The 12,892-nt window shown below is 38.7% G+C and overlaps 1 protein-coding gene across 26 annotated transcripts in view; it reads left to right on the forward strand.

Annotated features, from left to right (window-relative positions):
* The window catches only part of RIMS2 (regulating synaptic membrane exocytosis 2), a 455,072-nt gene that overhangs the window by 111,110 nt on the left and 331,070 nt on the right, over positions 1-12,892 (forward strand). For all 26 annotated transcript variants that reach the window (XM_069005296.1, XM_069005307.1, XM_069005303.1 and 23 more), the window contains one exon: positions 2,421-2,728. In XM_069005296.1, the coding sequence (XP_068861397.1) occupies positions 2,421-2,728 (308 nt within the window). The remainder of the gene's footprint in view (positions 1-2,420; positions 2,729-12,892) is intronic.

The raw sequence follows: 12,892 nt of genomic DNA on the forward strand, positions 1-12,892 counted from the left end.
GAAAGCAGAAAAAACAATCCGCAAAATTCATGAATCTATGCATTTTTAATGCCATGTGTTTGATTTTTTTTTTTCAAACTGAAATACCCTAAATAAAATTTTCAGGATTCAGGTTAGGTCAGGAGTACTCTTCCTGATTCTAGTTTTAGAGGAGGCAATAGGAAATCATATTCATTCAGAGGGAACTCTTATTCTGTTGGGTACAAGAGAATAATACTGGTCATCCTGGAGTTCATTGTCTGAGGACAAAATATGACTGTCAGCCAAGGACAAAGTTGCCCAAGTGTTTTGACTGTAGTATATAGTTTTTGTGATATTTAACATCTACTAATAGAAGTGAAAATAGCAAATGAGGACTTTGGTGGATTTTATCTCATTGTCATTCAAGTTGTTATATATTTGTATTCTCATGTAATTGTTTAGGATCTGTTCCTTTCATTGCTCTGTCCCATGCATGGAAAGATTAGAACTACTTTCTGCTGTGTACAGACCTGGAAGAAATATTAAAGCCTTTTAACTGCTGTTGATTAAAGAGGACAAAAATACTTCTGTCTTGGGTTCTGAAATTTCACTTCGGTGCTTTCTCATGTACTTTCTAATTTAATTAGCAAAGGTAAAACAGGCCTGCTCTTAAATTTGTATTTGAATGATGTTCAGGCCTGAAGCATACACCGTTTTGGCCTTTGAATGTCCTCTAAGGACATCTAATGTACCTCAGAGAGCAACCTGCTACTTGGGGGGGGGGTCTCTCTTTTTTGTCCTCAGTGGTTGGTTTGTTCTGTCTTTTTGATGTAAGCAGACATGAGTTCTCATAAATGACATCAGCCCTATAAAAAGATAAGAAGGAAGTTTACCAGAATAGGGCATACCACCACCATTAAATAGGCAACTGATGCCTCCTTTTTCTGCCCCAGCCCAACACTTTGTGAATGAGGCAGTTGGTGACTTCAGTTTGAGTATGAACCTTGCATCCAAGTGACCTTCTATATGAAGCTCTCATTGAAAGATGTATTGTGAGACTTGACTAGAGAGCATGACCCAAGTTATCTATTAGATAACAGCTTGGAGAATGAAAGCAAGATACAGATTGCAGCTTCTGAAACCTTTTCTAGTGGACTGAGCTAAATGTGTTGTGGAGGTAGGAACTACATCTTCAATGTGATTCCATGGAGCTGGCTGCATTTAAAAGAGTGATGAGCATTGATGTAAGCCTTTGAATGTCCTATGCTCTAAATCATTGGAGAAAAGGCAGCTTGCTGTAGGATTAGAACTAGAGACATGATAACTAGATTGAAGGCTGAGTGTAGACATTCAAGGAATATATAGCAAAACTGGTGCAGTTTTGTTGGTGTACTTAGACAAAAATATATAAAGAGAAGAAAAAGAAAAGGAAATCTGAGCTAAGGCTTAAGAAAAATGAAGATTAAGGAGTGAAGGTTGAAACTTGCAGCGGATTAATACTATCTACAATCCAGATTTTAGGGTAACATGATAATCAGTTTGAATGGTCCAATGTGTTCATGACTGGTGTGTTGTATTTGATTCACTGCATCCTGATTTATTGTCATATAACTTAATAGCTGAATGTGAAATTAACTTACAGATAATTGGTGTTGTTGATTTCCTGAATTGCCATGTGACTAAGGTGATCAGATACAAAAGCTTTGCAAACAAGTACATTTTAGAATATTAAAAAAATCTCATTACTATATGCAGGATTACACAACTGGGAAGCTGTAATAATTTTAATAATTTAGTAAACATGTAGTGAAAGCTAGATTGTGGCTATGAAGTAGAGAGACACTCCACCTTATACATTGTGTTACTTTAGTTATAAAATGGCTTCAATTTAAAATTGCTCTGAAATTGAAGTCACTTCTTGAAGTCAGCATCTACATGTACACATAGGATATAGACCACCATGGAAGTAAATCAGCAGAGCATTTTGGAGAGTTATGAAATTACTTGTTTGCAACAGCAGATTACCTTTTCTAAAGTTCTTTACTGTTAGTGAGAGAATTAAAATGGATTAAAAGTTTAATGACTTCTTATTTTTTTTTCTATCATCCTCAAATTATAGTGTTAATTTTCAAAGCTTACACTTATTACCATTGGAACCTCAATATTAGAACCTTTTCATTTATATTGCTACTATCTGTTGTTTTTCCTTGTATTGCAAATAATGAAACAAAAAAAGACTAAAAGTTTTTTTGTTTGTATTTTCTTCCAAAACTAGTTACCCCAAGGTTGTACAGACATATTTTATTGTATTGAGCTAAGATACTGTATTTTTAATAGACTTAAAACCGTAGCCTTTCTACCTTTGGAAATGGTAGCAGTCAGTTGATGTGTGCTTGCTGAAAACTTTGTATGCAGTGTTTACAAGCTAACGGATTTTACATTTAAATATGTCTGAACAGGTAATGTGGGTATGTAACTTGTGCCGAAAACAACAAGAAATCCTCACAAAATCAGGAGCCTGGTTCTATAACAGTGGATCACACGCACCCCTGCAGCCGGACCAAGAAGGTGTTAGAGCTCTGCGGAACGAGGAAGCACCTCAGGAGAAAAAAGCAAAACTGCAAGAGCATCCACAGTACCAAGGACCACCAGGTGACATATCCACACAAGCTCTGGACAAAAACAGACCTCAAGGGCTCACAAGACAAGACTCAATTAAGAATGGTTCAACAGTAAAGCATCAAGTAACTAGTGACACATCAGACAGGTAAGAGAGTATTTAATGTTTATCCTGATATTATGAATTTATGCTACAAATTTGATTTTATCTTTTAAAATTTTGTCTTATTTTTATTCTGTAGCCTGTAAAATAGGCTACAGAATAAAACAGGGCATTTTGAAGCAGCACTGAGAAGTCTTTTGTTGGTTTCAGATGGTCATAGGCAGTGTGTGCTCTTCATTCCTTCTCACGGAAAAAATGTGGGACATGACAGTTGCAGTGTGACAGAGTTTGTCTGTGTGCTTGCAACTTTGTCAAATCACAGTCACTGTGCTGTGCAGAATGTTACCATATTTCTTTTGTGGTCACTAATGTTATAGCAAAGTTTTAGTAATCCAAAATAGGACTCAAAAAGGCAGATTAATGGAAGACAGTGTCTGTTCAGACTATGGAATTAAAACATCTGGTTGTACTTGCAGTATATAGTATTGAGGATGGTGACATTTTTGTGTAATGAGCTGAGCCTTTTCGTGGTTTCTCAGTTTCTTGCTGTTAGTTACTGTCATTAGTATAAGTATTTTTTCCTTTACTGGTTTACGTTGATGCTACTTGTGTTGTTTGAAACTGTAACTCTATCGGTGCTAAATGTAGTAAGGGCTAGCTTAGTAGGAGACTGGAGCAGGAACTTTCCTCCTCTTTTCTTGATATGATTATACTAAAAGGCACTAGAAAACTCTCAACCTCTGTGGCTAAGTTTTACTGGAACACAAAAATAAAAATGGTTTAATTGAATGAATTAAATTTTTTCCTAAGCAACACAAGTATAGAACTTTAAATATGGTGGGAAGGGAAAGATAAGAGTGAGGTTGCTCAGGTGTTTCCATGGAAATGATATCCTCATGCGTGTGCGAGAGACCTCCAACTGCCTTGGAATTTGGCAGCCAGAGCAGTATAAGCTGGCAGCTTTTCTCTGCTGCCCAGATATGACCTCATTACAGCATTTATTCTGCGAGCTTGGAGCAAGTTAGATGTATATAGTATCTTTTACATTTAGTATAACAAAAATAGTTTTCCTTTTTCCTCACCTCTTGAATTCCACCATATTTTATTTCCTATTTTTGGTCTTACATGAGAACAAATTGAATGTAATTAATCTAGCCTTTTTTTTTTAACTTATTTTGCCTATTGCTTTTTGCTCTGATTTTGGCTGTTGGGTTCAGTACTTAGTTGTCCTGAGTGCTCCTCAGTTATATGTGTAGTCTCTGAAAAACACAGCTGGCACCCTAACTTGACACTAGGGAGCAGGAGACAAAGGTTGATTCTCTTGTGATTCATTTTTGCCCCTTAATTTTGCCAGGAAATTAATATCATAGATCATGCAATAACAAAAAATCCCAAACCCTTGTTAGCTGCAGCATTTAGCTCTGAATGTGTTTTTACATTATATGCATGCAGAAATATGGAGGGAGAGAGTGATATATAAATAAATATATAATTGAGATACAAAATATGCATTTACTCTAAGTGGAGTTAAATGATAAACATGGACAGTATAAAGTAATATTTTCTAACGGGAAGAATGTAGGCTTTGTGCCTGAAAACAGAACTATTTTTCTGGTTGTGATCACTTCTACTTAATATATTATTTAAGTTCAGATAGTTTTACACTCATTGGCCTCTCATGTTTTATTTTTGATAATAATTCTGATGTTCCCTAATGAACATATACAAGTATGCTTAGAATATGATAAATATTATGTGCTACTGAAGGATAGAAGGTCTTCTGAATAATTATATTCCCTAATGTTCCTCACATAGACATTTTTTTTCTGGACCTAATGAAAAAGATTCCTCCATGATGCCCAATCAATGTCTTACTGGTAAAATGGGCTTTTAGAGGAGAATATCAACAGTGCTGAGAAAGACTAGCCCAATTCAATGGTGGGGAGAGATCTGTATGTGCTGTGGTGCCATTGCTATTCTCATCAATAATACCAGGAAGGCTTACAATTTGTGTTGTTTTTGGCTGGGGTAGAGTTAATTTTCTTCACAGAGGCTGGTATGGAGCTATGATTTGGATTTGGGCTGAACACAGGGTTGATAATATAGAGATGTTTGTGCTATTGCTGAGCAGGGCTTAGGCCTTTTCTGCTTCTCGTACTGCCACACTGGTGAGGAAGCTGGGGGTGCATGGGAGGTTGGGAGGAGATACAACACCTGTCCTGAGCTGGGATGGGTGACCCAAACTGACCAAAGGGATATTCCAGACCATATGATGTCATGCTCAGTAAATAAAGTGGGGTGAAGGAGGAAGGGGGTACATTTGGAGTGATGGAGTTTGTCTTCCCCAGTAACTGTTACACCTGATGGGACTCTGCTCTCCTGGAGATGGCTGAACACCTGCCTGCCCATGGAGGCAGGGAATTAATTCCTTGTTTTGCTTTGCTTGTGTGAGTGGCTTTTACTTGACATCTTAAACTGTCTTTGTGTCAACTCTTGTGTTTTCTATCTTTTACCCTTCTGATTCTCTCTCCCATCTCACTGGGAGGGAGTAAACAAGCAGCTGTGTGGTACTTGTTTGCCAGCTGGGCTCTAAATCCAGCACAATTTTATTACATTCAACACTTTTAAGGGCAGAAGATAATATATTCTCTTTACACTGAAGTCACGCATAGAATATATATATCCTAATTTGATATAATTTTAATATTAAAATCTATAAATCTATGTATGCTATGCTTGTTATTATTGATCAAATTAAGTAAGATAATTTTATCTCTTTGAAACTTGCTGTTGTGGTCAAGAAATTCTATACAACTTTTTCTAAGGGCTTCTGTCTTCTTTTTGAATGCTTCATGTTACGGGGTTTTGGCTGTTTTTTAACATTAACTGAAAGAGCCAACCAATGAAAATGTTGTATGGGAGATCATCATAACAAGTTTTTTTTTCTATTCTTAAACTAGGTATATGCAGAAATTGAGCAACTAACTAGTATGTTAGACCATTTGTCTACATGAAGGAATTCTTTGAGAAAAACACGGCCATTCAAAATGTCCAAAATAATAAGGTAATAGACAAAAAAGTCTCCAATATTTAGAAGTGGTTGATGCTTGCCTTGCACAATCACGATAATGGAAGTAAGTAGAAAGTGAGAACTATGGTTTCTGTCTTATTTTTCATCCCAAGGACATTAGTTTTGACATAAAAAATAATTTAAAATGTTAAAAACAATAACCACTTGTGGAAAAAAAAAAGTATTGCTAAGACTATACATTTGGGTTCTGATTTGAATAGAAAGGTAAAATATATTCTTTTTGTCAAAGTTTTTTTAACCTTTGCAGCTTCCATGGGTGTTGCAGCAATCGTTGCTTAGTAGTTCTTTAAATCAAGTATCATATGTCTTATCTTGGTCATCTGGAGACAAGTTGGTCACAGAGTAAAGGGCAACATTCACTCCTTTAATCTCAGGATCATCAGTATCCTTTCTGTCTCATTATTTACTATGTTGTTTCTGGATGTGCCTTTTTGTTTTTCCATTCTTGAGTAGTATTCACCATATTTTTTTCCTGTTTTCTTTATGTATATGATTCTTCATTAAAATTTTATTCTTTCAGCCATTAGACTAGTATTCTGTTTCCTTGATGTTAGCAACAGTCCCATTTGCAATTGGTAGATCCCAGCCTGTTTAGACAGATAGATAGGTACCTGATTATAGATCTTCTCTGACTGATCTGTAATTTGTTGCCTGAAGAAGCCTGGGATGATTTTGGATTGTACATTCTTCAGGGACATTTTTCTAATATTGGATCCATTACAGAAAAAAGGTAAAATGAAAAAAAAATGTTCAGAAGCAAGTTGTACTTACCAAGAGTAGAACAGTTTCTCATGACATTTTTTTCTAGTTCATATAATAGATTCATAGCATGACTTAGACTGAAACCTTAAAATCATCTAGATCAACCCCACCTGCCATGGGCAAGGATACCTTCCACTAGACCAGGTTGCTCAAAACCCCATCCAGCCTGGCCTTGAGCACGTCCAGAGATGGAGCATGCACAGCTTTCCTGGACAACCTGTTCCAGTGCCTTACCACCCTCACAATAAAGATTTTCTTCCTTATATCTAGCCTAAGTATATCCTCTTTCAGTTTAAGTTCTTTACCACAGGACTTACAATCTGGCCTGTGGTGCTTTCATGGCTTTTTATATAGTAGATGTGTGGGTAAGGCAGGGGCAGCAGGCACACATGTATGATTCAGTAAATGACCATGGTGTATTTGACATTGTTTGAGGTGAGACTAATGTAATTTGTACCACATGGAGGTTTCGTGCTAAGCACATGTAGCGGGGTCAGTTTGTGAACCAGGCGGAAACACCAATTTAGTGTAGTGATTTAGTTCAAAATATCTGTTACTTATTTCCCTTCTGTGAGATAAGAATTAGGACAAAGCAAAGCAGGCACAAAACTTAAACAGTTGCAGTACAAAGAAAGAGTTTTATTACTAATAGAATTAAAAGAGAAATAACAAGAAATTAAAGCAAAACCCCTCACCTCCCCCCCCTTCCAGCACTTTCCTTGTTTTACGTTTTACCCAACTCACACAAAGGATAACAGAACATGAGGTGTTAGCGCTGCAGTTCTTGAAAAGTCTTTTTCTTATGGTTAAGGAAAAAAAAAAAGGTTTTTCTTCAGCTGCACGTGGTTCCCAAACCGCCACCAACAGCAGACCCGCCCGGAAAGAAACAATCTGCTGTGGTGTAAAACATCTTTCCCATGAAAAATCTCACAGTTCCTTCACACTGCCAAAGATGGGCCATCACATGGGGTTATTAACCTTTTTAAGGATGAGTTATTTTGTCCTGAACACAAAAGCTTTCTTCTCCACAAGTCTCTAAAAGCCCCTCACTGCTACTATGTAGCCTGGCATAGGCACTCTTCACACATCGTCACGGGCCACACATGAATTCTCCATCCCCCCATGTACTTCAAATGGATTAAAGAGACAAGCAGTTTGTGATATTACAGTTTCTTACCACAGCATGCAAGAAGTTTTTTTAAGCTACGCTTGAGAATCGCGGCACCGCCCTCTTTTCTCCTGTTGCCATGTTCAGCTCCGTCTCACGGGACTCACTTTCTCTCTGGCTCTAAAGCCACCATGTTGAAGAGTGTCCTTGTTCAGGCTTTATGGTGGAGAAAGCCTCGCTCCCTTTGTGCTGCTGGCTGCATGGTGTCTTCTTCAGTTCAGCACGAAGTGTGCTGGCTGCAGACAGGAGGCTACGCTGGCTCCTGTTGGCTCTGCCGGCTCTGTGTGTGGAGAAGAGAGGGACCCGCCGGTTCCAGGAAGCCGCACCGGATGGGTTTAGCTGTGTGGCAGTCCATGGCTGGTTTTAGCTGTGTGGCAGTCCATGGCTGGGTTTAGCTGTGTGGCAGTCCATGGCTGGGTTTAGCTGTGTGGCAGTCCATGGCTGGTTTGAGCTGTGGGGCAGTCCATGGCTGGGTTTAGCTGTGTGGCAGTCCATGGCTGGTTTGAGCTGTGTGGCAGTCCATGGCTGGTTTAGCTGTGTGGCAGTCCATGGCTGGGTTTAGCTGTGTGGCAGTCCATGGCTGGTTTTGGCTGTGTGGCAGTCCATGGCTGGCTGGTTTGAGCTGTGTGGCAGTCCATGGCTGGGTTTAGCTGTGAGGCAGTCCATGGCTGGGTTTAGCTGTGTGGCAGTCCATGGCTGGTTTTAGCTGTGTGGCAGTCCATGGCTGGCTGGTTTTAGCTGTGTGGCAGTCCATGGCTGGGTTTAGCTGTGTGGCAGTCCATGGCTGGTTTTGGCTGTGTGGCAGTCCATGGCTGGTTTTGGCTGTGTGGCAGTCCATGGCTGGTTTGAGCTGTGTGGCAGTCCATGGCTGGTTTTAGATGTGTGGCAGTCCATGGCTGGTTTTGGCTGTGCGGCAGTCCATGGCTGGGTTTAGCTGTGTGGCAGTCCATGACTGGTTTTAGATGTGTGGCAGTCCATGACTGGTTTTAGATGTGTGGCAGTCCATGGCTGGTTTTGGCTATGTGGCAGTCCATGGCTGGTTTTGGCTGTGTGGCAGTCCATGGCTGGTTTTAGCTGTGAGGCAGTCCTTGGCTGGTTTTGGCTGTGTGGCAGTCCATGGCTGGTTTTAGCTGTGAGGCAGTCCATGACTGGTTTTGGCTGTGTGGCAGTCCTTGGCTGGGTTTAGCTGTGTGGCAGTCCATGGCTGGCTGGTTTTAGCTGTGTGGCAGTCCTTGGCTGGGTTTAGCTGTGAGGCAGTCCATGGCTGGTTTTAGCTGTGTGGCAGTCCATGGCTGGCTGGGTTTAGCTGTGTGGCAGTCCATGGCTGGGTTTAGCTGTGTGGCAGTCCATGGCTGGTTTGAGCTGTGTGGCAGTCCATGGCTGGTTTGAGCTGGCCGTGGCTCTGGGACAGTTCCCCCCCAGTGGCCCAGGGTCCGTGCCGCAGCGTTGGGAAAAGGGGAGGGGGGCAGGGTCCCCGGCCCAGCCCCGTGGGGCCCGCAGGCTCTGAGGCCTCCCCCACTTTTTGGCAGGCGAGCTGGAACGAAAGGCAATTCCCGCTTTTCCGTGCGGTTTAAATATGTAAATTGGGAGAAGCGTCATTAGTCTAAAAGACTGTCCATCAACTCAGGTTCAACCCACTACAGCACAGTTGAACGGTGATCGTAGGTAGTGGTTTCCGCAGACTCAAGCTTGTGTGCGGGTTGTATGAATGCTGATACAGTGCAACACTAGACTCCCTGAAAACTGCAAAATGATGTGAATCAAAGAAATGCGAAATATTATTTAAGTAATCCATAGACTCAGAAGGTCTATTCTGAGGTCTGCTGAGCACAGATGGTAGATTTGTGGCTGCAGTTCTTTGATCTACAGATTCAAGTTAATTCTGGATTAGGTAAAGGGGTCTGATTTTATTTTCATCAAGATCATTCAAGTAGTCTGTTGTTCCCAAGACCTACACTACTCATCACACAGTATGTGTTTTCTTTCTAGCAGGGAAATAATTTGAACAAACATGGTATTTTTTTTCAGTCATTTTGCAGCAGGCAATCAGCTTGTGAAATGGTTGGTTTCTTCATTCCAAAGCCCACATTTATAATGTATAATATGATATGATATTAAAATCTGTACAACATCCTAATATGAAAATTTGGGAAACGGGAACCTTAATGCTGATATGAAGCTTTTTTATTTGTCGTTCTCTTTGCCTTAGAATTGTTAGACCTTTACACAGTGTTGCCACACTTGGCTTGTAAAATAATTATTTTTCTTACTCTTAGTAGGATCCATTGTAAAGCCATTTCAGTAATTTTCCACATACGAACTCAGTGTTTTAAACTGTAAATATTTTGTGACATTCCAGAGGTGTTGCTTCTTTATTCTGTACATATACATAGCTCTCTAAAAGTAGTAAACGACTCATGCATCTTCCCAAAGCAAGATTACAATGACACAGGTATTAATATATATCTGAAATGGTGTTATGGAGTTCAGGTAGATGTGAATTTTTCAGGGTTTAATAAAATTACTATTATTTTTCCTAATCTGTATTTTATGAAACCAAAAAGTTCTTCAAAATTTTAAAATTATAACTTTAATTTTACGATATATATTTGTCATGCATTGTATTAGTGGAAGAAAAACTTCCTCAAGGATATTTTTCATGAGATTCAATGAAAAAACCAGGAAGTGAAAATATTGTGAGAAAGTTCATTTTAATGTGTTCTGAGTCAATTTATTCCTGCTACATCTATCAGAGGGTGAGCTTTGTCACAAAAAGAGAATTGGTTCTTGGTACAGGAAAAGATCATGATCTGTAAGCTCATGATCTGAAGCAAGACTAATAAATAAAGCTGCCTGAACCCTTTTCAGATTAACTGTAAGGATATGAGATTAAATCATAAAAACCAGAATGAAAACAACAAATTGAGAGAGTGAGCAGCTGCAGAGTTGCACAACAGCGGTATTTATTTTCCAGGCCAGCAGACACAGTAAAGATATATCCTACTTCCCTCTTCCTTGTCTTCTCCTTACAGAGATACGTATGTATTTGGGGTTTTATTTTCTATCAACCCTCTTACCTCAGAAGAAAAAGGATTTTTAGGGTGTTTTCTACACACTATATAGTAGTCTTGGAGGGTGCATTTTATTCTCAGTGAGAAATGCAAATGAGTGTTGAGGCTACTTGGGTCTGAAAATGCAGGATTTGTGAATGTATTCTCTATGAAATGTATACATGTGCTTTCCACATATAAAGGCTTTATTATATTGTGTTACCAATGGCAGTAGCATGAAAGTGGTTTCCTGTGTTCCTTTCCTTCCATTCTTCGGAGGAATGCCAGTGTGAGTTCGCAGCGTAGGACCTGTCTTTTGGGACTGCAGTTGGGGATGTCAGGGTGTGAAAAGAGAGGAAAAAAGAGACCAAAACAAGAGAGAAAAGGAGTAGAGAGGAAAAAGCAGGCATAAGTTAGACGAGAAATGTGAAAGAGCAGCATGAATTAAAAAATGAAAATGTCTGTCCATCTGTTTCATGTTCATATCTTTTTAAAATGATTCTTCTTTAATTGCTGGATCATGAACAACTGACACTGAGAACAGCACTGATGGTAGTTTATTGCAATTTAAAATATGACAGTGTAACATTCAAGTCAGTAAATTATACTTCTTTCGAAAAGGCTGAAAACTGCCTATTTCTTGAGATTATCACTATTTTTCTGCTGCAACACTTAGGACACATCACTGTAGTGCAACCTCTGATTTTGGTTTTTTCTATTTCTGAGTACCTGAGTTGATAGATTTCTAGGCCAAATGTGTTAAAACCTCTTTGCTTGGACCTGTGGAGACTAAGAATATTTGAAAGCAAAGTATTTTATCTGATTTTCAAGTAAAATAGAGGTATTTTAACTCTTTCACCAATTTTTTTTTACCTGCTGACATATTTATAGACAGTGAGAAATATTAAAATAATTGTGTCGAGACAGTATTTAAAATAAGTGTGTTGGTATTCAAGAGTCAGACTGATAAAGTTGTGTGCAGATTTGTTCATACTCAGTAAACAGGGTCTCTAAGCCTTTTGGAATTCTTTATGTAAGATATGAAAAATAGTATGATTTCTTTAAAGATTGTTGACCACCGCAATAGCAAAACCCCCACAACTGTTGAAAAGCAGAATTATATTCTGTCACTTAATAAGTAAATCTAATACTCCATATATGAATTTTGCAGGTTGAGTTTCAAACTGAATCAGTATTCATTTCCATGCATGACTGCAAAGACCTCTCAGTGACTTGAGCTGGAAAAGATGCAAAGGGCTTTAGATGTACCCTACAGTATTTTTAACATATTAGCTAAAGATTGAAGTTTTACAGGATTGGAACTGCATCTGAATAAGGTTTTATATTCATCTTCCTACTCCCATTCCAGCATTTTTTCCCACTTTAATAGTCCTTAAAGCTTTAAAGTAAAACTAATATCTTAAAACTAGCCTCCATAGTTTTGCTTTTGTTTCTTGTGCTTTCATTTCACTGTATGTTTTCTGTGATTCTTGAGATAACAGTTTAGAACAAATAAATTAGTTTTTTATTCACAGAACTGCTCTTTTGATTATTTAATTCCTCTACACAGAGGATTAAGGACATGGATCAGCATTTCATGGCTGTTCCAGTTTTCAGGTAGAAACTGAAGTTAGGTTTATCTGCTGTCTCAATCTCAAATGACATTAAAAAATAATTTAATAAAAACTCTGGCCAGAGGAAGCAATAGAAATTTATGGGAAGAGAGCCAGAAAAAGTGCAGTATTTAATTATTGAGAATAAGTACCTTGGGTCCAAGAAAGTCAGAAATCCTTTAAGATGGAAATTTTAATGGAATAATTAGACACTTATGACAAGGATTAAGCTACACCTGCTTACAAAGATGAGTAAGGGATATCATTTGTAATGCAAGGTCTCTGTAAGGAGTTCCTGAATGATATTTACATTGTCTACTAACAGTCCAGACTACCTATAGTGGGTACACCTTTTTTCTACCTGTCATTGTTAGGTTGCAATGGATTGTAGCATATGCATTCTGTTCTAATTTCTGGAAAAGAGGTGGAGCTTTTACTCTCCATTACCTTTGCAGAGCTGTCTGTTTTCTGAGAAATGGAACTCCTTGTACAGTTCTTTGTCTCCTAATACTGGTTTTGTGGATC

This window comes from Aphelocoma coerulescens, chromosome 2 (genome assembly GCF_041296385.1).
Source record: "Aphelocoma coerulescens isolate FSJ_1873_10779 chromosome 2, UR_Acoe_1.0, whole genome shotgun sequence".
NCBI lineage: Eukaryota > Metazoa > Chordata > Aves > Passeriformes > Corvidae > Aphelocoma > Aphelocoma coerulescens.